Source organism: Pseudophryne corroboree, chromosome 4, assembly GCF_028390025.1.
Source record: "Pseudophryne corroboree isolate aPseCor3 chromosome 4, aPseCor3.hap2, whole genome shotgun sequence".
NCBI lineage: Eukaryota > Metazoa > Chordata > Amphibia > Anura > Myobatrachidae > Pseudophryne > Pseudophryne corroboree.
Window position 1 is genome coordinate 925,360,411 of NC_086447.1, and position 27,698 is coordinate 925,388,108.

The following is a 27,698-nucleotide window of genomic DNA, read 5'->3' on the forward strand; positions in this document are numbered from 1 at the left end:
TTAATGACATAGCTGGAAGCGGGTAATTCTTTCTACTGCTGTATAATATCATTTCATTTATCACAAAAGAGAGGTAACCGTTACATACTTATATGTGTTGTAGATAGACTTGAGTCACACTTGTCTGCTTTCTTTGGAGAGGTCCCAGTTGTAAGTGGGAGAGGCTCGGTGACGCGTTTTGTGTCTCGGCCAAAGACAATGGCTCCCTTTTGCCACTCAGTCACATCAAGGGTGGGATGTACTAAAGTGAAAATGCAGTAAAAACCCTGTTTTTGGCGTTTTTACCGCATTTTCATACAGTATGTACTTACCTCCGTCTACCAGGTCTCCGTCGCGCAGGGTAGTGCCAGCTTTTGATGGTATTACCCTGTAGAAGCCTTTGGGGCTTCTTCCGCAATGCGATGCAGAGAGGGTTCAGTCACGGAACACTCCCATCATCCTGCCACTGGTCTGCGCATGTGCATATCGACTCCTGGGTCATGGATCCAGAAGTCCAGCAGCCACAGCGCATCACGAAGGACTGGCCTGATCGCAAGAGCTGACCTTCGCATCACTAATCGCCTATATTAGTACATATGCGATTAGTTACGGCGCGATGTGCGGCAGGATGTACCGCTACAGGTTGGTACATCCTGCCCCCAAGTGTACGGCCCGTGGTTCCACCTGAAAAAGAAACTATCTCAACAAATTAGCATTTACCTCAGATATTTACAGTGATCATCCTTAGTGTCACCATCTGCACGCATGTTTTTTTGTTTTTCCGCATTCCATATTATTTTGTCCATGTGCTATATATATATATGTGTGTGTGTGTGTGTATGTATGTATATATATGTATGTATATATATATATATATATATATATATATATAGTGTGTGTGTAATGATCACTGTGCATTTCATGGACAATCTGTTTACTTATTTACATGTTCAGAGTCTCTCCCTGTGGTGTCATGAAACTTCCCAGTTGGGACTGCAGCAGCAGTGATATCACTTAGTTCCTTATGTCTGTTGGGTAAATAAAATCCCCGCCACCTGTTAGCATTACATCATCTGTTCCCGGGAACGTTGCTGCACCACAAGGCTTGCACAGAGTCCTCCTTTTGTGTTGTGTGCGCTCGGGGCTGATGTCATTGTGTACACTTGTAACGTTGCCATAGCCTCCGGGCAGGTGGAGAGCCTGAGGCTGACGTCTTCGTGAACATAAAAAAGGTGCAACACACACACAAGGGAATTTTCTTTTGCACTGTGTTCTCTGTGTATGAAGCGTGGGAAATTTTCTTTTGTACTGTGTTTTCTATGTATGAAGCGTGGGGAATTTTCTTTTGTACTGTGTTCTCTGTGCGTGAAGTGTGCACAAATGACGCGTTATAGCGAGGACTTAGAATTCGGCTTCGGGGTTGTATCAGCAGCAGGACAAACTATATATGCAAGAGGTGCAAATTTAAATTACATTTTTTGCATGTAGCGTGAGCTGCACTCACTTACTGGCCAGCACTAACTACACTTCAGTTTAGAGTTGGCTTAAGTACCGTTCCCCACTCAACTCTAAATGTCGTTTTAAATTTTCCCATGTGCAGCGCAAAATTCTATTTCCCTTCTTCATCCGTTATGTGGTATGAATTCTGTTCAGTTCAAACTTTACTGTCATTGAACAAGACATAAACATAGGGAAGGGGGTATCCAATTAGCCGTGATAACTCGATATCTAATTAGCTGCGGAAAGTTATCGACGATAATTCTCCATAGCGCTCATCGCAAATTTCTCTTCGCCATCTCAGAGCAGGGGATAAGTAGCGCAAAATCCCTATTTTAAGTTAAAAATGTCAAGATTTGGTTCAGAACACCCGGGACAACCCTCTGAATGACCAATTAGACGCTAAGAAGATTTGAATTGTTTTTAATTGGACAGTAATGACGTAATTTTTGGGGTAAAAAAATATGCAAAGTGATGAAAATTGGGGTACACAGTATGGGATAGGTATATTGGGGGGCTGGGGGACAAGGGTTTTTAGGCTTGCAGGTGGGAGTAATCGGTCCGTTTCCACTTTTTTTTTACGTCCCCTAAAATGACCCAAATATACTGTATACTTATACACATTTTTATTTACCCCAAATTTAATGACAACACTTATTTTGCTCGAAAAAAAATAGCTTTATATCATTTTTATGACATTTAAAAAAAAATGCATATAACAACCATTTGACCCAATTTAATGACGCCAAATACTTTTATTATGGCCATTATTAGTATATTTTTTGGTTGGGGGATGGGGGTGTACAGGCAGATGTCCCCATTTTACTCTATACTCATTCCTGGTTTTGCCGGCCCGTTTTCGTCATTTTGGAATAGGATAGGTGCAAATGCTAAAACACAGCGATGAGCTTTTTTTTGGGGAGATAGGTGCGATAACTTTAGCCGTGATCGCGGATCGCATTATTGCGGCTAATTGGATAACCCTCTATATGTTTCTTACGCATTGCCCAAACTTCCAATTAAAGCGGATAAACATTAATGAATACTAAGCCATGAGCGCTTACTGTATGTGGAATTCATTGTAACAACTGCAGAAGGAAAGAAACTGTTTGTAAATCTGATGGTGTGGGACTTAATAGCCCTAAAGCACCTTTTAGTGGACAGCGGTGTAAACAAATGGTTTTTATGACCATGTTTGTGTTGGCTATACGCACTGGAGGAAGTCATATTCTGGGTTCATTCAATATTTATGACCGTTGCCGTCAGTTTATTACGGACATGGATCTGGCATGAGGTACATTTTTGTGCCTTGTGCCTCAGGAATGTTCTTGGTTTCTAATACCTATTAATTACTAAGAGTAATTGTCTCAGGTTAAAGTTCAGATTAAAGTGTTCATGGATGTAGTTAATCTCTGGGGTTTATGTCTGAACATTTTGTACAGAAAACATTGCGCTCCATGATATCACTGAGTTGTGTACACTGAACCTCAGCAAATCAGCTAGTAGCTTTTATTTGTCTAGTGCAGGTTAGACTAAGAAAGCCAGTATCTGATTGGTTGCTGCACCATATGGTAAATTCTGCACCTTAATACAATGTAAATGTCATGTAAATGATCCTCTCTAGCTCAGCAAAATATTGTTTCCTTTGAGAGAGGAAAAATTACTTTCTGTAACTGCAGCACAGTGGTTAGTATTGTTGCCTAACAGCACTAGAGTCACGTGTTTGACTGCAAATATATAAGGCCTCATCTGTGGGAAGTTTGTATGTTCCTGATGTGTTTGCATTTGGTTTTGAATACTTTAATTCAGTTTCATCCCACATAATACAGAATACCGACACTGTAGGGCATGGGTCTTCAACCTGCGTCCCTCCAGCTGCTGTGGAACTACATATCCCAGCATGCTCTGGATCAGTTTTAGCATGCCTTAATAGCAAAACTGTGGCAGGGTATGCTGGGATGTGTAGTTCCACAACAGCTGGTGTGGGGTGCAGGTTGAAGACTCATCCAGTAGGGTAATTGGCTCCTGCTAGCAGGTACTTAGCGCGCCCAAAATGGCTGCTTCTTCACTGGCATTTATGTAAAGTGCTTTGAGTCCTATTTGGATGAAGTTGCTATATAAATAAAGATTCACGGTTATTCATTTAGTAGAAACGGTTTTACTTTATTCAGTTAATAAAATACGTTTCTGCATTATTTATTAGCTTGTATTCCAAAAACAAACAATAGTTTTGCAATCCAGAAAGGGCATATTAGGGACACACTGTGTATCACTGTCGTTGTTTCAGCAGTGCTTCCTCATGTGCAGAGGACGCCGCCCTTATTGCAAACAGTAAACAGAAGGTCGTTCCGTCACATCCGCATTTTTCAGCCCCATTTACATTCTAGCTGTGGTAATTTTGATATTGTCATTTACATGTCACTTTTACATCTGTAATATCGCCGCAGACAATAGGGAAAGAAGTCCTGGTTCATTTCTTCTTTTCTTTATTGTAACAAACCGTAATGTATCAAACTTTAGCAGTTTATCTTGGTGTTGTACAAAATGTCAACACCAGAACGTCGGCATGTTCTGAATGTCGACACAGGAGGAAGGTTGATTTGTAAAATGTTGACATTCACAGTGTCAACCATGCAGTTTCCTATTGCTGAAGTACTGTAAGTATCCCTACGCCTAAGGTTAACCCTACCCACGGACTAAACCTAACCCTAATTGCAGCCTAGTCCTAAAATTGTTCCGCTAACGTTCGCAATGTCGCCATTTTTGACGTGTTGAAAGTCGAAATACAGTCCATGTGTGAGTATATATCATACGTTCCAACTTATGGGATTTGAAAGTAGGGCTTCCTTACGAGCGCCCAAAATAGGGTCGCGACCTCGTGGTCCTTGCAGCACGTCCCGTTCTTTATTACTCATGGGGCATGCCCAGTACTCCCGGTTATTCTAAGTAACCACCAGACTCTCCGTCGCACTATATAGATGATCTATGCACCCGCTACAGAGCAATGGCAAGAGTGCACTGCCTAACTTCCCCCTCCCCCCTGGGACACTGGCCTGCGGGTGGGACAGTCCCAAAAAAACTATCCTGCCCAAAGTGGAAATTAAGTGGACATATATTAATGGCACTCTCATGAGTTTTACAGTAAACAGCTACTACAGCCCCATAGGTATCCAACATTTAGTTCTATTTCAAAACTTCCCTCAGGGACTTGTGAAAGGATGAGGTTACATCTTATTTTATACCGACACCAACACTGTGCGGACTTCCATCTTGCTGGGTGACGGGTAGTAAAGGACATGACATCACTAGGTTGTGTCGTAGTAACCAATAAGGGTGTCCCTAGAAACAGCAGCAAAAAGAAAAAAAAAACCTCAATCACCATGTATATTGGCCCTCATTCCGAGTTGATCGGTCGCAAGGCGAATTTAGCAGAGTTACACACGCTAAGCCGCCCCCTACTGGGAGTGAATCTTAGCTTCTTAAAATTGCGACCGATGTATTCGCAATATTGCGATTACTAACTACTTAGCAGTTTCAGAGTAGCTTCAGACTTACTCTGCCTGTGCGATCAGTTCAGTGCTTGTCGTTCCTGGTTGACGTCACAAACACACCCAGCGTTCGCCCAGGCACTCCCACCGTTTCTCCGGCCACTCCTGCGTTTTTTCCGGAAACGGTAGCGTTTTCAGCCACACGCCCCTGAAACGCCGTGTTTCCGCCCAGTAACACCCATTTCCTGTCAATCACATTACGATCGCCGGAGCGATGAAAAAGCCGTGAGTAAAATTACTTTCTACATAGCAAAGTTACTTGGCGCAGTCGCAGTGCGAACATTGCGCATGCGTACTAAGCGGATTTTCATTGCGATGCGATGAAAAATACCGAGCGAACAACTCGGAATGAGGGCCATTGCACAGTAGAGTGATAAATACTACAACCATTTATTTCAAAATCCACCGGTTAGGAACTGAATATTGGAAGCAATCAATAGAACCGATCCAGTTATCCCAGACCACTGGGGCTAGAACCGTACTAGATGTCAATGATCAATGAGCAGAATGTAACGTAGACTGTGGACCGCCTGCGTCACTAGAAACCGCTCCGCAACCGGCTGGTAAATGCCCCACGGGGTCAAGGGTATATTTACTGAAGTGTGTTGTTTTTTTTTTTTAGAAGTGGAGATAATGGTCCATGGCAACCATAAATTGCTAGATTGGTTGCTATGGGCAACATCTCCACTTTTAAAAACTCCTACTTTAGTAAATATACCCCTAGTTATTCAGCTGAAGTTACAGGTGTACAACGCGTTTTGAGCTCAGAGTGTCCCTCTTGTGGTGTTGGAAATGTGTAACGGTTCAAGCTGATCTAGAGTTGTCATAGTTTCCCCCAAATCGCAGCCGCGACCATATGCAACTGCGACCATATGCAAATTTGACGACATTCCAACACATAAACCTGACATAGATGTCATAGACACTTACATCCCACTTGCAAAGGTGGGCCTGATTCCGACGCACTGCCAATGTTAGATGCAGTTGAGCATTTTTTTCTTCTGCGCTTGCGTCTGTGCGCATGGGAGAAGCGCAGACATGTTTTGAGAATGTATTGGGCGCTCGTGTGTGCTTACATGGATGTGGCTGAGCAGACGCATGCTATGGGACTGTCTCAGACGTGTTGCTGAAGTGGTTTTGAACTCGGACACAGAAACGGTCACACTGGAGTCCGTTCTCTGATGGCAATCTACACATAACCACTGATGGTGGCATCTAAAGACGCACCAAGTGGTACTTTGCATAAAGCCTCAGACTTGCGACCGGCAAAAGACGCCGCGATGGACGCCACCACAAGGGGCTCGAATAAGCCCCCATCTCATTAACCGCTTATTTATTTGCAACAAACTTTCACTATTCAGCATCAATAAAACTGATGAAACTTGTATAATACAGCAGAAACAGCTTCCCGTCTCACGTGTGAATGAAAAGTTTTATATACATACCTATATACAAACCTTTACCCAAAATTAGACTGGTGCTAAAAAAATTGCTGATAACTTCCCTGAGCTTGCTCAGGTTAGGTCAGTTGTGGTCTGGAGACACAGGGGGTCTATGTAGTAAGCCCTGGAGAGAGATAAAGTGAAGCGAGCTAAAGAACCAACCAACCAGCTCCTAACTGCCATGTTACAGTCTGGGTTTGGAAAATGAGAGTTTGGACCTGGTTGGTTGGTACTTTCTCTCCCCACTTTATCTCCAAGGCTTAGTAAATAGACCCCAAAGTCCTGCTTAAAAATGATGTACCGTGAGCAGGGCTAATTGTGGGAGGGTTCACTCACCAGATGTCTCTGCTGGCCACACTTGGGTTCTCCGGTTTGGAAAGACCACACTAGGGTACTCCGGTTTGGAGAGACCACACTAGGGTTCTCCGGTTTGGAGAGGCCACACTTGGTTTCTCCGGTTTGGAGGGGGCACTCCCTATTCTGTCCAGGACTGACAGAATAGGCAGGTCCTCCACCCCGGAGGCAAAATAGACAATGGTGCCCCCCTTCCCAATTCCCCTCCGTGAGCGAAGAGGGTTGAGGAGGAGGAGAGGGCCTGTGCAGTCTGCATAGTAGGAGGACAGACCCGCGGTATGCACATTCATAATGCAGTCTAACATGTCGACATCTGCAAAATGTCGACATAGCAAAAAATGTTGACATTAAAATTCCTGTTAGGCAAAAAATGCTTGTGGACATTTCATCAGTGTCAACATGGCGCATGTCAACTTGATGAACCTGTTGACTTGTCTGTCAACACATGTTTTGACCATGTATGCATTCTCATGTTGACTTAATATACAGAACCGTGCGGGAGCCACTCAAAACATCCTTGTGTGCCAACTTGCGGCACTAGCGCCAAGGATTGCCTACACCTGGTCTACAAAATGGCAGCGTCATTGCCTACCATGAGAAAAGTCTGACGCTTGCACATCTTCCTATTCATATTAGTACAGTGAAAAAAAATAAGACGGTGTTTCCTAATGCATTTATCAGCATGCCATGATCATTCTCACCATTGCTTCTTCTGTGTGTGAGATATATACTGCAGCTCGTAGCCAGCTTGACATATGTCACTTCAGATGTATTGCTGCCGGCTTCTAGCGAGCTGATAGGCTGCATTGGTCCGGCTTAAGGTTGTCATGAGAAAGGTTAGTCTCCGGTACTCTCTACCCAAAACCTCCCCCGTCACTGCTCCCCTGGTTCAGCCCACAAACTGACTGTCACCGACTTTTTGGTTGTTTGAGGGTTTTGCTTCGGTAAATTTTTGTAGTTTAAATCCAGTGATTTTATGGCACTGTAAGACCTCTTCTGCACATAAATGGCACTGCAGCCTCTTCTAGTTGAAGGGGTCTCACCCCAGGTGCCCTCATAACTTGCTTAATAGTGAGTCAGCGCTACTGCAATGGGTACATTCCCAGCCTTGAGCATGTTAAGATGAGCTGAAATAAATTTTTGTGCGGATTTCCAGCTGACCGTGGCTTGTCCTGAACGCTGACGTATGTTCGCGTGTATTCAATTTCAATTGAATGGACGAGCTGAAATGCAGAACCTCAACTCTGTTAATGTAAATAAGGAATATGTGACTATTTCCCAGGATTAGAAGCACCTAGAGGGCATCCAACGTGGGGGGTGATGAAGGCCTAGTGGTAATGGGTGATAGGTTAGAGAAATGTGGTTTAGGGGCATATGATACAGTGCAGAGAGATAAGTACCAGTCAATCAGCTTCTAACTGCCACGTTATAGGCTGGGTTTAAAAAATGACAGTTGGGAGCTGTTTGGTTGGTTCTTTATCTCTCTCCACTTTATCCCTCTCCAAGCATTGACGCATATGCCCCCTAGACACAATTGCAGTCGATATGAGAGTTTTCCTGTAAGGTGTATTCTACTGATAAGAAATTATACAGAGTCACCTAATTGTCATCTTCCCTTCCAGGTGGGCTCAGCAGCTTCAAACAGAACCACGAGAACCTGTGTGACAATTCCCTCCAGCTGCAAGACTGCCCGGACGGAGGCGGGGCCTCAGCAGTGACAATTACACTACCTCAGTCCGTCCCCAGCACTCCGGACATTGAGAATGCAGAACTGACCCCCATCCTACCTTTCCTTTTCCTGGGAAACGAGCATGACGCCCAGGACGTGGAAAAAATGCAAAGAATGAACATAGGATATATCGTCAACGTAACTACCCACCTCCCTCTCTTCCACTACGAGAAGGGGATCTTTAACTACAAACGTCTACCAGCAACAGACAGCAACAAGCAAAATCTCAGGCAGTACTTCGAAGAGGCGTTTGAGTTTATAGGTAAATGTCTGTCAGGCCCATGGTTTGCGCTTATCTGAAAAATGCAACTGAAATGCTGAAAATGCACCCTATTAAAAGAGTAGGAGGAGATCCAATCTCTGCCAACTTGCAGCAGATATAATTATCATGTTGCCCATAACTATTTAATCATGGAACATGTTCAGACTAAGCCAATTAACATAATTGGTCAGGGTTTGCTTTTTAAATTATATATGCTTGGACAATTAGACACACTGGATCCACTATGTTCACATATCAACTGTCCTAATTTCATCGGGACAGTACCGTCATCCTGCTATCAAATTGCCAGAGGGGAGGTTAGGAGGAATGCCTGCGGTTTAAAATAAGAATTCCACCTGCCCGGTATCCGGTTGATATATTTTATTTACAATAAAAAGGTCTACAGTCAATACAGTAGGTCAACCCCAAATAATCGACATTCATAAGGGCAACATGATCAAAAAGTTGACATGTAAAAGGTAGACAGTACAAAACGTCGACAGTTTCAAGATGTCGACATGACAATGGGAAACACAACTTTTTTTTCTTCTTCCTATTTTCAACTTTTTCATTCTAGTAACACGATTGGAAATAGTAACCTTGCCTGATGCATATATGAGGGGACGCGGTCACTAATTTGGGTAACGTAGTTAAAAATGTAAAATAACACCCCCTCCCAAAACAATTGTGTAGACTATTTCCACGTCGACCTTTTGAACCTGTTGACCTTTCGACCCTGTCGACCTTTTCTACTCTCTAGCAGCTGCCTCTGCTGTGCATTGATGAGTTGCCTCGGTGATGACAATGTTTGTTAGTGATGGATACTATGGCACTTTTATAAAATGGCTGCCCCTCCCTCCCCCCGCCCCCTGCTGTGTGTACATGCTGCATCTCAGTGATGTCACTGATTACTAGTGAATTGTTACACTGCTTGCTGGTACATATTGCTTTACAACATGGCCGCCCATACTTTATGTTGATGATGTGCTTTAGTGGTGTCACCAGATACTAGTGAATTGAGATACAGCATATTTATGAATTGGTTCAGGCCCCAAAATGGCTGCCTCTGCTGTGTGTGCATGATGCACCTCACAAGCAACTAGTGAGTTGATGCTTGTAAATATTGGTTCTCAAAATGGCTACCTCTGCTGTATGTTAATGACAAGCTCAATAATAACACCAAACCCTCCAACATGATCAAGGGGTCTATGCACTAAGCCTTGGTAAGGGATAAAGTGGATGGAGATAAAGGTGTCTTACCATGAAGCAGTGAAAAAAGTGGAGAAGAGAGCCAGTGGAGAAGTTGCCCATGGCAACCATTCAGCTTTGAAATAACATTTGTCATGTGCATTCTATAAAATTATACGTAGCTGCTGATTGGTTGCCATCGGCAGCTTCTCCACTAGCGCACTTCTCCACTCTTTTCATTGGTTCGTGAATAGACCACACAGTACCAGCCAATCAGCTTCTAACTGCCATGTTACGGGCTGTGTTTGAAAAATGTCAAGAGCTGGTTGGTTGGTACTTTATCTCCGTCCACTTTATCTCTCTCCAAGGCTAAATACTAGTGATGAGCGAGGTTCGGTTTTACTCGGTTTTACTCGGTTCTCAAAACGGCATCTTATTGGCTATCCAAAACACGTGACATCCGTGAGCCAATAAGATGCCGTTTTGAGAACCGAGTAAAACCGAGTAAAACCGAATCCGCTCATCACTACTAAATACACCCCATAATATTGGTCTAGTCACCATGTTGAATGTTGGTGATATATAACTGGTTACTAGCGAATTGAGAGACTATTATTTTGAATTGGTTCAGTCAAAAAAATGTCTGCCTCTGCTTTGTATACATGATGCACTTCAGTGATGTCACTGGTTACTAGCGAATTGATAGACTGGATGCTCATGAATACTGCATCAAACCAAAAATTGACTGATGGGTGTAGATAACGCGCCTCAATGATGATACTGTTTTCACTAGTACATTGGCAGATTGCACTATGAGGAATATGGTTCCCCAAACAAAATGGCTGCCTGCTCTGTAAATGTTAACAGTACACTGTAATTGTTTAAACTGACTGTGTTTTTGTTTTTTTTTCCCAGAGGAAGCCCACCAATGTGGAAAAGGCCTTCTCATCCATTGCCAAGCAGGTGTCTCACGCTCTGCCACCATTGTCATTGCCTACCTAATGAAGCACACGCGGATGACTATGACCGATGCCTACAAATTTGTTAAAGGAAAGCGACCAATTATATCTCCAAATTTAAACTTCATGGGCCAGTTACTGGAGTTTGAGGAAGACTTAAATAATGGGGTAACGCCACGGATTCTTACACCAAAGTTAATTGGGGTGGAGACTGTGGTCTAGCAAAAACATTTATGAATTTTTGAAGAAAGAAAAAAAAAAACTATTCTGCAAAAACGTCGATCGACTGGATGAGAATATATTTGAGAGTGAAAGGGTAAACAAATTTCTATTATTATGGATGTCTCTGTAGACACCTCACTTGGTAAAAAAATAAAAGTGTCCAAGGCTAAACAATTTTGGAAAGGACAGAAAATCATGATCACCAGTGGTCTGTGCAGGATCATAGACTGAAGAAAGTAGTGCTGTCAAGCATCTATCTACTGTATAAACATTCAAACGTGGGTCGGGCCGTAGCTCCGGAGACAGTAACTACAAGAAGCAAAAAAAATAAATAAAAATCTGCCATAATCAAAATATATTTAAATGGTGAAAAAAAAAAATCTATTAATTCTGGGTGTGTTATGTTATATTTTTATATTTGGGCTGATACCGTTTTATCAACAAGGAACTTGACCATTACTTGCCCTCAGTGGCTTATTGTGCAATAATTTTTGTTTTGAGTGTGAGAATTGTTAAAGCTGACTGAATGTTCTGTGGTGTGCTCCTCACAGGTATGCAGCGGAGATAGCTATACTGTGGGTTGGATCAATACTCCGTTCAGCAGGACCACTGCGCGTTTCACAGTTCATGGATGCCACTGGTGTCTTGTGAATTGATAGGCTGAATCCAGCACACAAAATAGACGCCTTTACTGCGTGTGTGTGTGTGTGTGTGTGTGTGTGTGTGAGGCAGGAACACTTACAGTAAGTGGTGAAATGCGCCAGCACTAAGATAAACAAAAGCAATTATTATATATTTTTTGTTTTGTTTTTTGTTTTGTTTTCATTTGAATCTGGTTTACGGTGCCATAAACCTTGTTAAATATGTATATCAGAATGTAAAAAAAAATAATTAATAATAAGAGGTTTTATTTTACCTATTTTTTGCACAAAAATATAGGCGTGTTCCTGTTGTATGTGAAATTTGTCATTTTGAATATAAAACTTGCAAAAATGTATTTGGACCTTGAGTACGCCTCGTTTATTTCTATATCTGTAACTCTTTATAATTGTATTAGCTGATGCACCAGGTGTTGCCTGGTCATCTTGGACCGTATTTAGCCAGTTTTAAGAAATGTTTTGTGAAATGAAATGAAGAATTTCTGAACTATATTGATTTGAGCAGTCAAAAACGTGAAAATGCTTGTTAGGACTTTACGTGCCATGCAATCATAAACTTTGAATGCTTGAAAAGTCAAGAAAGATCTTTTTTATAAACAACATTTTTGTTTCTCCTATTTGGAGAGAGAGCATATAAACATGTTGTCATCTAGTCTGAGACCAGCACACCCAACGTGTTGTCACCTAGTCTGAAAGCAGTACACTCAACGTGTTGTCATCTAGTCTGACACCAGCACACCCAACGTGTTGTCATCTAGTCTGAGACCAGCACACCCAATGTGTTGTCATCTAGTCTGACACCAGCACACCCAACGTGTTGTCACCTAGTCTGAGACCAGTACACGCAACGTGTTGTCACCTAGTCTGAGACCAGTACATCCAATGTGTTGGTACCTAATATGAGACTTGTACACCCAACGTGTTGTCATCTAGTCTGAGACCAGTACATCCAACGTGTTGTCACCTAGTCTGAGACCAGTACACCCAATGTGTTGTCACCTAGTCTGAGACCAGTACACCCAATGTGTTGTCACCTAGTCTGAGAGCAGCACACCCATTGTGTTGTCACGTAGTCTGAGAGCAGTACACCCATTGTGTTGTCACCTAGTCTGAGACCCAGTACACCCAACGTATCGTCACCTAGTCTGAGACCAGTGCATCCAACGTGTTATCACCTAGTCTGAGACCAGTACATCCATTGTGTTCACACCTAGTCTGAGACCAGTACACCCAACATGTTGTCACCTAGTCTGAGAGCAGTACACCCGTTGTGTTGTCACCTAGTCTGAGAGCAGTACAGCCAATGTTTTTCTTCACTTAGTCTGAGACCAGCACACCCAACGTGTTGTCATCTAGTCGGAGACCAGTACACCCAACGTGTTGTCACCTAGTCTGAGAGCAGTACACCCAACGTGTTGTAATCTAGTCTAAGACCAGTACACCCAATGTGTTGGTACATAATATGAGACTTGTACACCCAACGTGTTGTCATCTAGTCTGAGACCAGTACATCCAACGTGTTTTCACCTAGTCTGAGAGCAGTACACCCAACGTGTTGTAATCTAGTCTAAGAGCAGTACACCCATTGTGTTGTCACCTAGTCTGAGAGCAGTACACCCATTGTGTTGTCACCTAGTCTGAGAGCAGTACACCCATTGTGTTGTCACCTAGTCTGAGACCCAGTACACCCAACGTATCGTCACCTAGTCTGAGACCAGTACACCCAACGTATCGTCACCTAGTCTGAGACCAGTGCATCCAACGTGTTGTCACCTAGTCTAAGACCAGTACATCCATTGTGTTGTCACCTAGTCTGAGAGCAGTACACCCATTGTGTTGTCACATAGTCTGAGAGCAGTACATCCAATGTGTTGTCGCCTAGTCTGAGACCAGTACATCCAACGTGTTGTCACCTAGTCTAAGACCAGTACATCCATTGTGTTGTCACCTAGTCTGAGAGCAGTACACCCAACGTGTTGTCACCTAGTCTGAGAGCAGTACACCCATTGTGTTGTCACATAGTCTGAGAGCAGTACATCCAATGTGTTGTCACCTAGTCTGAGACCAGTACATCCAACGTGTTGTCACCTAGTCTGAGAGCAGTACATCCAATGTGTTGTCACCTAGTCTGAGAGCAGCACACCCAGCTGTTGGCATGTAGTCTAAGATCAACACACTCAACACGTTATCATCTAGTCTCAGACCAGTACACCAAACATTTTGGCACCTAGTCTAAGACCTAAGATGAGTACCCTAATAGATCATACTGTATAGAGATACTAAGTACGGTGATTTGGCATTCAGGAACTTCGGGGGGAGCTTTTATCTCTCTCCATTATACATAGAAAGATTAAACTTGCCACTGTACGTTACAAGCTGTTCGTGCTAATTAGTACACTAGTAGAACATACAGTACAGAGATACTAAGGATGGTGATTTTGCATTCAGGAACTAAGGGAGGAGCTTTTATCTCTCTCCATTGTAATCTTTCTAAGTATAACGGAGAGAGATAAAAGCTCCTCCCTAAGTTCCTGGATGCCATATCACCATCCTTATTATCTCTATACGGTATGTTCTACTAGTGTACTAATGAGCACAAACAGCTTGTAACGTACAGTGGCAAGTTTAATCTCACTGATACGTGCATGACTATCTGAACACGCCAGCAAAAAGCAGGTCTGTTTGAAAGCTCCTTTTTCTTACGAATTCTATGCTTTCCCGGCAGTGTTTTGCTATTGTTGGCAGTGATTGAGAATACAAATGTATAAAGTACAACAGAGATTCTCTAACGCCAACGATCTACAGTACTGTGTTGCTCGAACAGTTAGTTGCGTCAGAATACACTAATTTATATTTACTGGTATGTCTACAGCTGCTCATTACCGCTGTTACATAGCGGAATGAGTCGCTCCTGCAGATTTACCCTGATTTATGTGAAACCTGTGTGCACCCTTCCATTGAATGTTTTACAATGGATTACATAGGAAAAAATATTAATAAAGTGAATGCCAGGGGGGGATATAGATTGGCACTTTGGGAACCGAACCCGGGACCCTCAGCGAGAGAGTTGGGAGCCTTCACCGCTGGCCTACTGTGCGACGCTGCATTGGAGCTACACAAGTTCATGTGTAAAAGTAATGCAACAGCGATTCCTTCCCATTGGTATTCGTTTATGCCATTAGGGGACTTGGACGCTCATTTAGAGCACTGTACATACTGTAAAGTCAATGAGCTACATTATTCCTTTCACACATTAGTTGCGTCTGCATACACAAGTGTTCACACATTAGTTGCGTCTGCATACACAAGCGGTTTTACACATTCGTTTGCGTCTGAATAAACTATTTTATTTTTTATTTTTTTAACTCTCTCTGTCTGACCACTGGTCACCATCTGTGTGTACACTATGCAGTACAGGACTGTATATTAACATTACAGTCGTCACTGACCATTTGCCAGAGCTTGTACTGTAGATCAATCCGCCGCTGTTCAAACTAAAGTACTGGATTAGTGGAGCATTAGCCACCCAGTGGTGGAGATGTGTATTGCATGCTGAGTATCTAGTCGCGCCTCAACGCGCCTGTCCGTGATTAAACTCAGCAACTTAAGCTATCGCCTAGGCGTGACTAAACCTCCGTCTAGGCGCAGAAACAGTCAAGATAATGGAGGACCCATCTGTATGTTGGGTTTAGAAGGTACCACAAAGCAAACACTCCCAAATAATAGACCTGTCTCTGGCAAGTTGATGTGAAGCACGGCACAGATCATTATGGTTTTATTAATAATGTTGTAAAATTGTAAAAAAAAAGCTGCATGGAGTCCCAGATTAAATTATTAAGCATCCCTGGGCCTATGAGCCTAGACTAGTATTGTAAAATAGGCTGTAAAAATATCATGGGGTCCCCTTAATTCTGCAATAACTAGCACTAGGCTGAACCATCCAATGTAGGCAGAGGCGGATTGGCCATAGGGTTTACAGGGAAGATTTCCGGTGGGCCGACGCCCCCGTGGGGCCTGTTTTGTTTGAGGACATGTGGTCCTTTCTATAGACATAATGAATAAGGTGCAAAATAATTTGCATATATGAAAATGACTTTGGCACTTAGCCTGTGATTGCAGATGATCTAGTGTATGCTCTGTCTGCCTGCTTGGCTGACATATAAGATTGAGTGAATAGTGATTGGGATACGGTTGGTGTAATAAGCAAGAAAATATATCTTTCTAAAGAATAATATAGTTTCCTAAATTCTGAAGGTGTATCATATAATGTGCTCATAATATGTAATTTTATTTCTTTTTAACTTCCCCCTTGATGCTGGACATCCCCACTATCTGGAAAGTCTTGGGGGGAGGGTGCTGCTGCCATGGCCCATGGCTAGACCTCACACCTCTGGTGCTGCCCATGTGGGGCCACTAGTACAAATTTTTCCAGGGCCGCTTTTTGTTCCCAAACCGCCCCTGACTGTAGGTGACATTATAGCAGGGGGTAGCACGGCGTGTTGTCATTGGGGAGGATGGAACCCTTTTTTTTTTTTTTGCAATCCTTTGTATCACATGCCTATCATGCTGAACCCTTGACCATCCTGAAATAGCGGTCGCAGCGCGCAATTTCAGCGTGATTGCTAAAAATAGGGTAGCCTCCTGCCGGCGCAGTATGGCTGCACCCTCAGAAGTCCTGCCGCCATTTTAGTGATCGCAGTGGCTGCGTGTGACAACATGCAGCTGCCCCGATCACGTTGCAATGTCCCCATTTTTACACCGCACCCTCGCAATGCTCTGTCTCTGCCTTGGAAACGGAGTGTCCCCCCCCCCCCCCCCCAGGTTGACAGGCAGAGGCATTTTCTGTTGGGTGCCCGTAGTAAATGCTGGCGCATAACCAGGATGGGCGCTGCGCATGCGCCCGCGGGGCAATCGTAAAAATTCCGGTTGGATCACTCTTTGCGATCCAACTGAATTAGCCCCTTTGTCCACAGATTTTGGAGGAGATAAGGAATAAGCACAAGTAATGTTACACCTTGCTGCAGCGACGGGTTTTCTGGAACCACTGGCAGAGGTGAGAATGCATTCGGTAGGATGAAGCTACAGTGGGCATGGGCGCAGTAACACGTGCCCGTGGGAGCCTCTAAGGAACACTGACGTTGGACAATAGTACAGTCTGGCAGTTCCTTATCATATAGTATTAGCTCTGTGTTTTGTTAGGAAGCAGACAGAAAGTTCCACACTGTAGACGACAGGAAGGATGACTCTCCTCAATGAGGCACGTACAGTAGAAGGGTCTCCGTGTTCAGTTTGGCCATTTGACGGAATTTATTGCACCAATCCTGAGTGACCTTCGTTTGCACAGCAACAATTATTTTCTTTGTACATTTTTCATTGTAATATCCCCCACTGGTATTTGTGTAACATTTGTAGCTACAGTAGAACAGTCACAGAGTTTGGCATTTGTATAACATTTGTATGATAGTTTGATAGCATGAAGTGCATTTATTGTACGAACAATTGGCTTAATTCAGACCTGGTCGCTGTGGTGTGAAATTGCACAGCGGCCGTTTATCGAATGACTGCATATGCACCAAAATGCGCATGCGTGAGCCCAAACAGCGACAGAATGGTACAAAAATGTTGATCGCTAGGCATACGCAAGGTGATTGACAGGAAATGGACGTTTGTGGGTGGTAACTGGCCGTTTTCTGGGAGTGTCAGGAAAAACGCAGGCGTTCCCAAGCGTTTTCAGGGAGGGTGTGTGGCGTCAGCTCCGTCCCCAATCAGCCTGTTCTCATCGCAGTGTAGGAGTAAGTCCTGGGCTACGCACACACTGCACACACTGGAAAAATAATTTGATGGTGAGTGAGTTGCGGACGGATTTGCAGATGTCCGCTGTCTGGCGAAGTTTTCGTACGGCGTACGCATGCATTTGCACACTTGCATGTGGCGGGTTTTTGATCTCTATGGGCGACGACTATCTGATCACAGACCTCTGGAAATTTGCAGAGAAGCGGCCAGGTCTGAATTAGTCCCTATGTATCATACCCACCTGATTCATCTGTCTACCAAGGCTGTGCCTAGACCTGATACGTCCTAATTATTTCTAATCATAGTACAAGTCTCACACTGGCCTCAGAAAAACAGGCTTTTCCCCTCAGTCGTGCAACTTCTCCCTCAACATTTCCAGATGACAACTTTTTTTTGTGACCAGAGAATCCCCTGACTTTATGGGAACCTTTAGCTATCATTTTCACAAGCAAAGGAAGGTGAGCGCTCCCAGACTCCAAGCAGCTATTAGCCACATGCAATAACATTCACATTAAAACACCCCTGTCACTGGCAAGCAACCATTTTCTCATGTTATCGGTTCCTAGTGAGCAGACACAAAATGGCTTCCTTCACTGCTTCAGTAATGCACCTGGCTACTTGTGAATGGTAGGGCTACATTGCCTTGACCCCAGGATGGCACCGACAAATACTGTAGGTGAACATCGATCTTGTGCTTATTTGGTTTTCATCTCTTCTGACATATGTAATAGGGTCCGAGTTTGCCGGAGGTGTGGGATGCCGGGCGAACTCAGCCTGATTTTTTTTTTAAAGCGGCAATCTTTTACAAGGCAAAACCAGGTTGAATTTGCGTTGTAAAGGATTGCCAATTTAAAAAAACATCTGAGATCAGCCGGAATCCCACACCTCTGGCAAACAAAAACAAATATATCCAGACAACGGCTGGCACAACAGATAATTGGGAACAATGGATGTTGTGTTATGGCGCCATGGGGCATTCAGTGCATCCGGAAAGTATTCACAGCGCTTCACTTTTCCCACATTTTGTTATGTTACAGCCTTATTCCAAACTGGAATAAATTCATTTTTTCCCTCAAAATTCTACACACAACACCCCATAATAACAATGTGAAAATAGTGTTTTTGAGATTTTTGCAAATTTATTAAAAATAAAAAACTAGGAAATCACATATACATAAGTAATCACAGCCTTTGCTCAATACTTTGTTGATGCACCTTTGGCAGCAATTACAGCCTCAAGTCTTTTTGAATATGATGCCACAAGCTTGGCACACCTATCTTTGGGCGGTTTCGCCCATTCTTCTTTGCAGCACCTCTCAAGCTCCATCAGGTTGGATGGGAAGCGGCGGTGCACAGCCATTTTCAGATCTCTCCAGAGATGTTCAATCATCTTCAAGTCTGGGCTCTGGTTGGGCTACTCAAGGACATTCACAGAGTTGTCCTGAAGCCACTCCTTTGATATCTTGGCTGTGTGCTTGGGGTCGTTGTCCTGCTGAAAGATGAACCATCGCCCCAGTCTGAGGTCAAGAGCGCTCTGGAGCAGGGTTTTCATCCAGGATGTCTCTGTACATTGCTGCATTCATCTTTCCCTCTATCCTGACTAGTCTCCCAGTTCGTACTACTGAAAAACATCCCCACAGCATAATGCTGCCACCACTATGCTTCACTGTAGGGATGGTATTGGCCTGGTGGTGAGCGGTGCCTGGTTTCCTCCAAACATGACGCCTGGCATTCACGCCAAAGAGTTCAATCTTTGTCTCATTAGGCCAGAGAATTTTGTTTCTCCTCGTCTGAGAGTCCTTCAGGTGCATTTTAGCAACTCCAGGTGGGCTGCCATGTGCTTTTTTACTAAGGAGTGGCTTCTGTCTGGCCACAAATGGTTGTACTTCTGGAAGGTTCTCCTCTCTCCACAGAGGAATGCTGTAGATCTGATAGAGTGACGATCGGGTTCTTGGTCACCTCCCTGACTAGGGCCCTTCTTCCCCGATCGCTCAGTTTAGACGGCCGGCCAGTTCTAGGAAGAGTCCTGGTGGTTCCAAACTTTTTCCATTTATGGATGATTGAGGCCACTGTGCTCATTGGGACCTTCAAAGCTGCAGATATTTTTCTGTACCCTTCCCCAGATTTGTGCCTCGGACAATCCTGTGTCGGAGGTCTACAGACAATTCCTTTGGCTTCATGCTTGGTTTGTGCTCAGACATGCACTGTCAAGTGTGGGACTTTATATAGACAGGTGTGTGCCTTTCCAAATCATGTCCAATCAACTGAATTTACCACAGGTGGACTCCAATTAAGCTGTAGGAACATCTCATGGATGATTGGTGGAAACAGGATGCACCTGAGCTCAATTTAAATTTTTTATTTGTAATAAATATGCAAAAATCTAAAAAAAAAACTTTTTTCACATTGTCATTATGGAGTATTGTGTGTAGAATTTTGAGGGAAAAAATGAATTTATTCCAGTTTGGAATAAGGCTGTAACATAACAAAATGTGGAAAAAGTGAAGCGCTGTGAATACTTTCCGAATGCACTGTATGCCCCATGGCGCCATAACACAACATCCATTGTTCCCCATTAGCTGTTGCGCCAGACGTTGTCTGGACTGGATATATATGTTTTTGTGTGATTTTTGCTACATTTTTATACACTCATCTACCGGCTTTCTATTTGTTGTTTTGTTCTGATGACTTTTATTTTATCTCCCACGAGAATTGTTACATCGATAATCTCAGATTTAGGATGACCCCTGCCAAATTATCACAGTCTTATAGGCCCTACACACATTGGCCGATTTGTTTGAAAGATATGAACGATCTTGTTCATAAATGAACGAGAACTCGTTCATATCTTTCAGTGTGGAGGCTCCAGCGATGAACGATGCGCGGTCCCGCGCTCGTTCATCGCTGGTCCCCCGTCGGCTGTGCATGCAGGCCAATATGGACGATCTCGTCCATATTTGCCTGCACTTCAATGCAGCCGGGTGACGGGGGGAGTGAAGAAAATTCACTCCCCCCGTCACTGCCCCCCCCGCCGCCGGGTCGCTCGTCGGCCGTATCCGCCGTTGGGCAGCTCGGCGGCGGATCGACCAGTGTGTAGGGCCCATTACATCTGATTGTTGATCAACAGTGTTATCTCAGTGCAAACAGTCCGGGCAGCTATTTTTACAGCTGGAGAACATATGCTGAAATTGTTTGTCAAGCTTAAACCGGTCTGAAAACCAATCTGAGACTTTTAAAATAAATTCTTGCACACTCCATTCTAAAACAGGACGTGATAAAGTTACACATTTTTCTGGACTATATTTAATAAAGTCTCAATTGCATTGCACATAGAGATTATGCGCTGTCATTGGTTATGTCATATTTTCAGAAATAGGAGGTGTCATGTATTTTACAGATTGTGTTGCATGTATATAATCTAAGTTCTTTTCTGCCTGCAAATAGCGACCACAGATCGCCCTGCATTCTTCTTGTAGCGAAAAATATTCCTGGCTGTACCCACATCACTCAGCCCATTCAGTTAGCTAGAGTAACCTTCAGTTTGCAGCGCTGGGCTCAGTGAGATCTTGATCCTCAGATGAGTGTTGCACAAAATGCCCAGACAACACATAAGAGGAATCCAAGATATGTTCTTGTGAAATCTGCTACGCAGCACATTAAAGAGAATATTTAGCCATCCATATCAGTCACTGCCCTTGTTCAGCTTGCATTTTATCTAGAGGAAGCTGAAGTATCAGAAGGAAACCCATGCATAAGGAGATCATACAAGCTCCACACATAAACTGGAGTCAGACAGCATTGCTAGTCATTGCCCTACTGTGATTGCTTATGCATGTGAGTAAATCATCACTGTATTTCAAAGGGAAAAAAATGTCCAGGTTCTCAGAGCTTAAACATGCACTTACTGTACTGAATAATGACAACTGCATGGAAATTTAAGGTTACAATGTTTCTATCCAGAAATGACTAGTGGGAGATTATTACTTCAGACAGATAACTAATAACAGGAGAACAACAGAGAGGCACAGTGAGCTTTTTAGTTGAAGGTAACCTGCTAATTCACATAAAATATGAGACTAAAGCAAATGGAATACATTACAGAAGCTGCATGAAAGATTCACTTTAAACAGTAAGTGGCTTCTACTAAGGAAGTTATACATAATTTGAGATTTGACAAGGAAAAATACACACACAAGTCTATAAATGGAATTCTAGAGACCGTAGCACAATTCCAGCTGAAGACATAAAATGCCTGATTCAGAGTTGGGCGCTGCTGCATCTGCTCTTCCATCTCCTACCGGAGTCGTGCCAGTGATAGTATGCAAATACTAGTTCCCCTGGTGTAGATGCCTGCGCCTGAATGTGCAAGGACTGAGACTACCATGTTCTGCGTTTCTGCATGCTGTAACAATGCCAGTGGTTCTGGACACGCCACCACTGGTGGACCATCGTGTGCATGATCACCATTGTACCAGCCCGATGGCATGTGCAGTTTCTCCATCCGAATATGGGGGGTCATTCCGAGTTGATCGCTCGCTAGCAGTTTTTAGCAGCCGTGCAAACGCATTGTCGCCGCCCACTGGGAGTGTATTTTCGCTTTGAAGAAATGCGAACGCTTGTGCAGCAGAGCGCCTGCAAAATCTTTTTGTGCAAAACAAGACCAGCCCTGTAGTTACTCTTCGTGTGCATTGATTCTAACGACGGAGGGACGTATTTTGACGTCACACACCCGCCCAGCGACTGCCCATCCACGCCTGCGTTTTTTCTGCCACACCTGCGTTTTTCTAAGCACTCCCTGAAAACGGTCAGTTGACACCCAGAAACGCCCATTTCATGTCAATCTTTCTGCGTTCAGCCGTGCGACTGGAATGTTCGTTACACTCTGCAAACCCACGATGCTCATTGTACCCGTACGACGCGCCTACGCATTGAGCTGCATACGCATACGCAAAAATGCAGATTTTTAGCCTGATAGCTGCGCTGCGAACAACGGCTGCTAGCGATCAACTCAGAATGACCCCCATGGTCTCTTTGGAAGCATCTACGAGTCAGGGAACCCAGACACTTTCACTGATATGCCCACGTCACTCCCATTACACGCCCTTCTTTGTGTTCACTTCAGGCCATCTCCCAGTCACCGCCCAGGAACGCCCATTGTGGCCACGGTCCGTCTTTACTATGAGATAATTGTGGCACTGTAAAGCAGGGCACCACAATGATGCAATCAGGCCACCATGCTCCTGCTCCGCCTACTTCTAATTCCACTAACATGCTGGAAGCCACCCAGCACAGGGCAAGGCCGCTCCACACGCTGGGTCCCCCCCCCCCTGCTAAAATGCTAGCACTTCGCTGCCCAAGATAGCGTAATCTGAACATCAGCGCAAAAATGGCAGCGGGGCTCAATGCTTCCCTGTTCTCTGCCAGGAACATGGCATTTGGTCCGTGTTCTTGATATCCCAGCAGCCTCTGCAGCCTTACCCGACCTCAGGTGCCGGTGCATGCGCAGAACGTACCTGGCTGCTGGCACCACGCTTCGCGTGACAGGACTGCAGGAGAAGACAGCATCACCGGAGCCCTGGATACCACATTGCGTCGTCAGAATAGTAAGTGTACGTGAATAGTTACTTAACTGTTTTTGTTTTCTACATGAATAGACCCCAGTAAATGGCTCTACATATTTACCGACTGGCCGCCGAGCTGCCCGACGGCCAATACGACCATCGGTCCGGCGTGACGGGGGGGGGGGAGGGGCGGGGGTGTAGTTTCTTCACTCCCCCGTCACCCGGACCCATATCCCTGCATGCTAATATGGATGATATTGGCCCTCATTCCGAGTTGATCGCTCGCTGCAGTTTTTCGCAGTGCAGCGATCAAGTGAAAAAGCGGTAATTCTGGCATGCGCATGGTACGCAGCGCGCATGCGCTACGTACTTTCACACAAAACGTTGTAGTTTTACCCAAGCTCAAGCGACGCTTTTCAGTCGCTCGAGTGCTCGTAGCAGGATTGACAGGAACAGAGGCGTAAGTTCATACCAGGTGCCCGGAGGCGATATAGACAGTGGTGCCCCCCCCCACAGCATCTGTGACTCCCATATACTACCGACAGCATTACTGACCCCCATATTCCAGAAACAGCATTTGTCGCTGCCATATGCTATATCCCTCAATATAATAAAAAAAAAAAAAAAAAACTTGGGAGCCTGGAGCATCGGGCCAAGCAAATCAAGGTGCGCCGGACACACTATAATGTGATATATATATATATATATATATATATATATATACACACACACACACATATATATCTCAATACTCACATACCAATACACACATATTATGTATATATAAGTATGTATATATATAGATAGATATCTCTCATATATATATATATATATATACAAACTATATATACCCACATGTGCCAGGGAGTACTTTTGTGTATAACATTCAGTACTTTGCTAGGATGTTACTGGGAGCCAATGCACCGCTATGTAGCTCGGAGAGTGAAGACCTGATGAGGTAAGGGGCTGGCAAAATCCTTATTACCTCAGAAAGGAAAGGCTGAACTGTAGATCCGTGCGTGCAGACCCCAGACTGACCCTAGGATCAGACAGGACACACGCGCTAGCAATGACTCCATTCAGAGATCTGAGCTCCCGGACAGCAACATTCAGTTCCTGCTCCCAGCAACCCAGCACACGCGCTCAGCGGCGCTGATAGCTGTGGCTGAAGAGGGAGCCTCCCAGCCACAATAGCAAAACCCCCCTCCCCTCTGTCACATGGGCCAATGCTCTGTTAAGGCCCGCGACGGAGGGGTTCAACACACGGCCTCCCGGGTCTCTGCTGTCACACAGCTGCAGCAGCGGCAGGTATGCTACCACTCACTGCAGAAGTGTCCTGCTCCTCTGTGGCCCCCTGGTGGCTAACGCCCGGCGGCAAAAGGCTCCATTGCCTCCGGGAGTTACGCCACTGGACAGGAAGTGGGTGTTTCTGGGCGGCAAATCGGCATTTTCAGGGAGTGAGCTAAAAAACGCAGGCAGTGGATTGAGAAACGGGGGAGTGGCTGGCCGAACGCAGGGCGTGTTTGTGACGTCAAACCAGGAACTAAACAGATTGCAGTCATCCCAAGGTAGGAGTAGGTCTGGAGCTACTCAGAAACTGCAGCGAATTAATTAGCAGCAGTTCTGCTAATCTTTCGTTCGCAATTCTGCTAAGCTAAGATACACTCCCAGAGGGCGGCGGCCTAGCATGTGCAATGCTGCTGAAAGCAGCTAGTGAGCGAACAACTCGGAATGAGGGCCTATGTCCATATTGGCTTGCAGGTATGAATGAGTCGGCACCAACGATAAACGAGCGCGGGGCCGTGCATCGTTCATCGTTGGTGCCTACACAATGCACGATATGAACGATATCTCAATCATTAATGAACAAGATCGTTCATATCTTTCAGTGGTAAAGGTAAATGTGTAGGGCCCTTTAGAGGTGTGGTCTGTATCTTGCACGTTTTCGCACTGTGCATGCTCGGATAGCAAGCGTATGCAACTAGGCGTGTCGCAGATTCATGTGCATTTCAGCTGCATCTCCACATGGGTGAAAGAGGAAAACTGAGCGGCAACGTGGCAAGTTCAGAGAGGGCGCGACAAGGGAATTGCAAGCTACGCCGAGCTGTGCTTATTCGTAATCGCACGATTTCAGACAGATTGCTCCAAAGATAGGGCTAATGCAAGAGCACCCTGATAATGATGGCATCTATGAATCCAAGTGCACAGACAGGGGCGCTCCGCCCGCAGAGAAACCCAAATCTCAGCATGCAGGTAATTATATGGCTTACGTTCCATGCACGCAATGCGGTAGTAAATGCAGCCAATGTGCAATCAATTCTACATTAGCACCATAGTGACTTTTACATTTGACTATTCAAGATCTTCTGTCACTTACGTAATGCTGAATAAAGATGGAACACCGGACAAATGTGTCAATCACAAGTGACGAGTTTCACTGGAATCCGCTCACAATTGAAAGTGACAATGGAGGCTCAGCAGGTCTGACGTAGCTATGACCTATAAGTGCCATAGGAGGGCATTAATGCACTTTGGAAGGCCTCTCTGCCCCTCCACGTATGAACAGAAGGCCGGGATGGGGAATCTAAATGCTAGTCCTAGGTCCACGCCAGCCAGCTCTTCCAAGGCTCTCCGGGATGCAGGTCCCCTTCCAAACTCCCTGCAAGCCACATACACCTACCACCAGGGTAGTGATGCCCCTGAGCTATGGGTGGCAGCACCACTCGCACACCGCTAGTTACCGCACTGTGTGCCATGCATCCTTGATGAAGTCTGAGTGATGAAACGCGTTGGTATAGCCTTACTGACCTCTGATCCAGAGTAAGATATTTATCTTACTTGTCTTATAGAAAAACTGATTGCACTTTACCTCATATACAGTGTATAGTCCGTTTTTTATGTTTTTTAAGTAAACTCTTTTTAAGCTCTTTTGATATAAATTGTTATATATTTCTTAACACTGGGTATTTGATCCATTTTTATTTGGAATAGTGTGTGACACCAGTGGTTGCTTATACCCCCATACCCTTGTTCTACATTAGGTTTCTTACAGTGATCTTAAAGACAATTCCATATACCACAGAGGCAAATGGGGTAGCTGAACGGAAGAACAGAACCCTGACCGGAATGAACGGATGTGTACAGGTAGTGCTGAAAGTAGGGTGGTACGGAGTACCATTAAGAAATATGGTGGTGGTACTCAGAACCACCAGCCCACCACTGAGGCATAATGTATAAGGGGCATTTTTGTGTGTGGGACATAAAATGGTGTCAGTGGCATAACTGTGTGTGGCATAATATGTAATAGGCATTACGGTGTGTGGCATAATGTGTAATGGGCATAATATGTGTAATGGGCATTACGGTGTGTGGTATAATATGTAAGGCATTACGGTGTGTGGCATAATGTGTAATGGGCATAATGTGTTTAATGGGCATTACGGTGTGTGGTATAATATCAGGGACGTGCAGTCAGGGCAGGCAGTGCCTCCCCTGTCATTAGTGGTTAAAATAATACAAAGAAGATACTTATGACACGCATTCTGTGTAATAAGTATCTGCTTTGTATTATAATAACAATTTTGACATTAAAAGTAGGTTTGGGAGGCACCGATAGCGTTGCCTCCCGTTGACAATAGGAAAGGCACTGGAGCGGGGGGCGGGAGGGGGGCAGGGCCAAGCCGTAAGCAGTAAAAGCCCATTGAAAATTACCTGAGAAGCGGCACTTGTATAAGTGCCTCGGTGACAGGTGCGTGCTTTCACTGCACATGAAAGCACGCCACTGTCAGTCAGCCAGATGTGATTGGACAGCGGATCTGTCAGTGGATACAGCTGTCCAGTGATGGATCAGCTGTCATCACTGGTTGGACAGTGGGATGTGCGGTGGAGGTGCGGGCATGAGTGTCTGCGGGACCCGGCGGGGATGGCTGGCATGGACAATATCGCCTGTCATTTTGCAGAGTTGCGGAGCGGTTCCAATTTCAAAAATGGTGCAGTTAGCGTCATTTTTTTAATCTAAGATGGCCGCCGCAAGCCAATCACGGCTCGCCATATCATCGCCCCGCCCCACGAGGAGGGAGCATGCAAGAGCTCCAGAAGACCGAACATGCCGGGAAGCACTGGGGAGGCGGCGGCCATGCAAAAGAGCTGCCCAAAGGCCACTGCCCCTCAGGTGAAGTCCTAGGGGGTCATTCCGAGTTGTTCGCTCGTTGCCGATTTTCGCTATACTGCGATTAGTCGCTAACTGCGCATGCGCTTAGTTATTTTACTAAAAACTTAGCTGTTTTGCTGTAGCATCTGCGCCGCTTTTCAGTCGCACTGGTGTTTGGTAAATGATTGACAGGATAGGGGCGTTCCTGGGCGGCAACTCAGCGTTTTCCCGGCGTTGGCTAAAAAACGCTGGCGTGTCAGGAAAAAACGCAGGAGTGTCTGGAGAAACGGGGGAGTGGCTGGCCGAACGCAGGCCGTGTTTGTGACGTCAAACCAGGAACTAAACAGACTGAGCT

General features: G+C 44.8%; 1 protein-coding gene across 1 annotated transcript in view; it reads left to right on the forward strand.

Moving 5' to 3' along the window:
* The window catches only part of DUSP10 (dual specificity phosphatase 10), a 49,790-nt gene extending 37,607 nt beyond the window's left edge, over positions 1–12,183 (forward strand). The window contains exons 3-4 of the mRNA XM_063919044.1: positions 8,443–8,811; positions 10,915–12,183. Coding sequence (XP_063775114.1) covers positions 8,443–8,811; positions 10,915–11,180 — 635 coding nt within the window. The 3' untranslated portion in view covers positions 11,181–12,183. The remainder of the gene's footprint in view (positions 1–8,442; positions 8,812–10,914) is intronic.
* The last annotated feature ends 15,515 nt before the right edge of the window (positions 12,184–27,698 follow it).